Genomic DNA, 1,624 nt, shown 5'->3' on the forward strand with positions numbered 1-1,624 from the left:
CACACACACACACACACACACACACACACGCACACATAGTGAAAGAGGATCAAGGAGAGAGTAAAGATAAATGGGAAGACAAAATATGTAGAAATATACAATCAAATAAATAATATCAGGATGATCAAACTTACAACTCCTCTAATCTGGTAAGATTTTCGAATGATCCACATTCAATAATGGAGATTAAATTATTGGACATATTTCTGCAAGATGGAAGAGAAATGGTGAGTAATAATATAGTAAACGATTAGTCACAAAATTTTTAATACGTGGATGCAGATGTAGAAGAAAAGGAAGTAGATGTGCAAGAATTAGATGAAGATGAAGATATAATGAGGAGTGAAGGCTATGGTGATATTAGATCATCCCATAAATAATGCGGTCATTTATACATCATTTATTTTTCAAACAAGATAAACAACGTTATTTTTAGTCTAAAATATACACACGTTCATTTTCTACAATGTTCTTCCTACTATCTGGTAGACGTGCAAGGCTGCTCATTCAAAATCCCCTTGTCCGTCACGGAAAACACTTCTCTAGTACTAACCTCGTCTCGAGAATTCATATATCTTCCATCCAAATGAAGATTACGGAACAAATCATAATCAGATAGTGTATTGTTTCGCGAATATGGTAAGTGGGGCATCATTTCCCATTCAAACTGCCCCAGCCTTTGGGACATCATTTTTGATATATATGGCCTGATGGAAGAACACATTTCGTCTTGAAATTAAAAATGATCATTTTCTTTCTAGCACTGAGTTAAGCCGCTGAAGCTGCCCGTAGTAGTAGACCTTTTTTTATCGTTTGGTTCGGGCCCAAAGTGAAGTAAGACATTCATATCCCAACAAACGCCTTACGTGTGTGAAAACCATCTCTCGCCTAGATGCCGGTGTTTCTCCTTTCCTATCCACTGTCTTCGGCACTTGAAATTTTTATAGAGAATTCATTTATCATCAACTGTCAATATCTTGTCTATAAAATGTTCATTTGTGAAAGGTAATGGCAAAGAAGCGCAGTAATTTACCCCCTTCGCGCGATTAAAACTCGGGAAGTTTGTGAGAGACAGAGTCACCTGATTAGCTCATTGTGTCGATGGCACATAGGTGTCTATGAATGGTTGAATGACCAAATCCAAGCTTCTCTGCTAGTCCCTCGACAGTTACGAAGGGATTTTGTTCCACAAGTGTTTCGTAGGACGTTCTCGTCGAGCTCTAGAGATCTTCCACAATGAGGCTCGTCTTCTGGGCTATAATTTCCGGCTCTGAATTTCTGAAAAACACCGTTGACACTTGCTTACGATTATTGTCCGATCCCCATATACTACATTAATATTCCACGCACTTTCCATTGCGTTGTTACATTTATTGAACTCATTACGAAAAATATAACGAATATCCTATTTTGTCACTTCTATTAAAGCTTTCAAAAAATACCGTTAAAGTCGAACTGCACTCTACAAAACTTGCACTAAGAATATGTATATGATAAAATTACTACCTTCTTTTAATCGCAAGCTCATGCAGTTCGTGTGTCCCTTCCCCTTCCGACTTCTAGTTCATGGAAACTGCATTATGTATGGGATGACTCAATATATATATATATATATATATATATA

The 1,624-nt window shown here is 37.0% G+C and overlaps 2 protein-coding genes across 2 annotated transcripts in view; both read right to left on the minus strand.

The window, feature by feature from the left end:
• The window catches only part of LOC106873848 (uncharacterized), a 29,731-nt gene extending 29,591 nt beyond the window's left edge, over positions 1–140 (minus strand). The window contains exon 1 of the mRNA XM_052977812.1: positions 135–140. The gene's annotated coding sequence lies outside the window, so the exon portion shown is untranslated. The remainder of the gene's footprint in view (positions 1–134) is intronic.
• Positions 141–191: 51 nt separating this feature from the next.
• LOC106877970 (uncharacterized) overlaps positions 192–1,624 on the minus strand; it is a 6,131-nt gene continuing 4,698 nt past the window's right edge. The window contains exons 4-5 of the mRNA XM_052977813.1: positions 554–707; positions 192–206 (exon numbers count right to left, since the gene is read on the minus strand). Of these exons, the coding sequence (XP_052833773.1) occupies positions 192–206; positions 554–707 (169 nt within the window). The remainder of the gene's footprint in view (positions 207–553; positions 708–1,624) is intronic.

This window comes from Octopus bimaculoides, chromosome 29 (assembly GCF_001194135.2).
Source record: "Octopus bimaculoides isolate UCB-OBI-ISO-001 chromosome 29, ASM119413v2, whole genome shotgun sequence".
Taxonomy (NCBI): domain Eukaryota; kingdom Metazoa; phylum Mollusca; class Cephalopoda; order Octopoda; family Octopodidae; genus Octopus; species Octopus bimaculoides.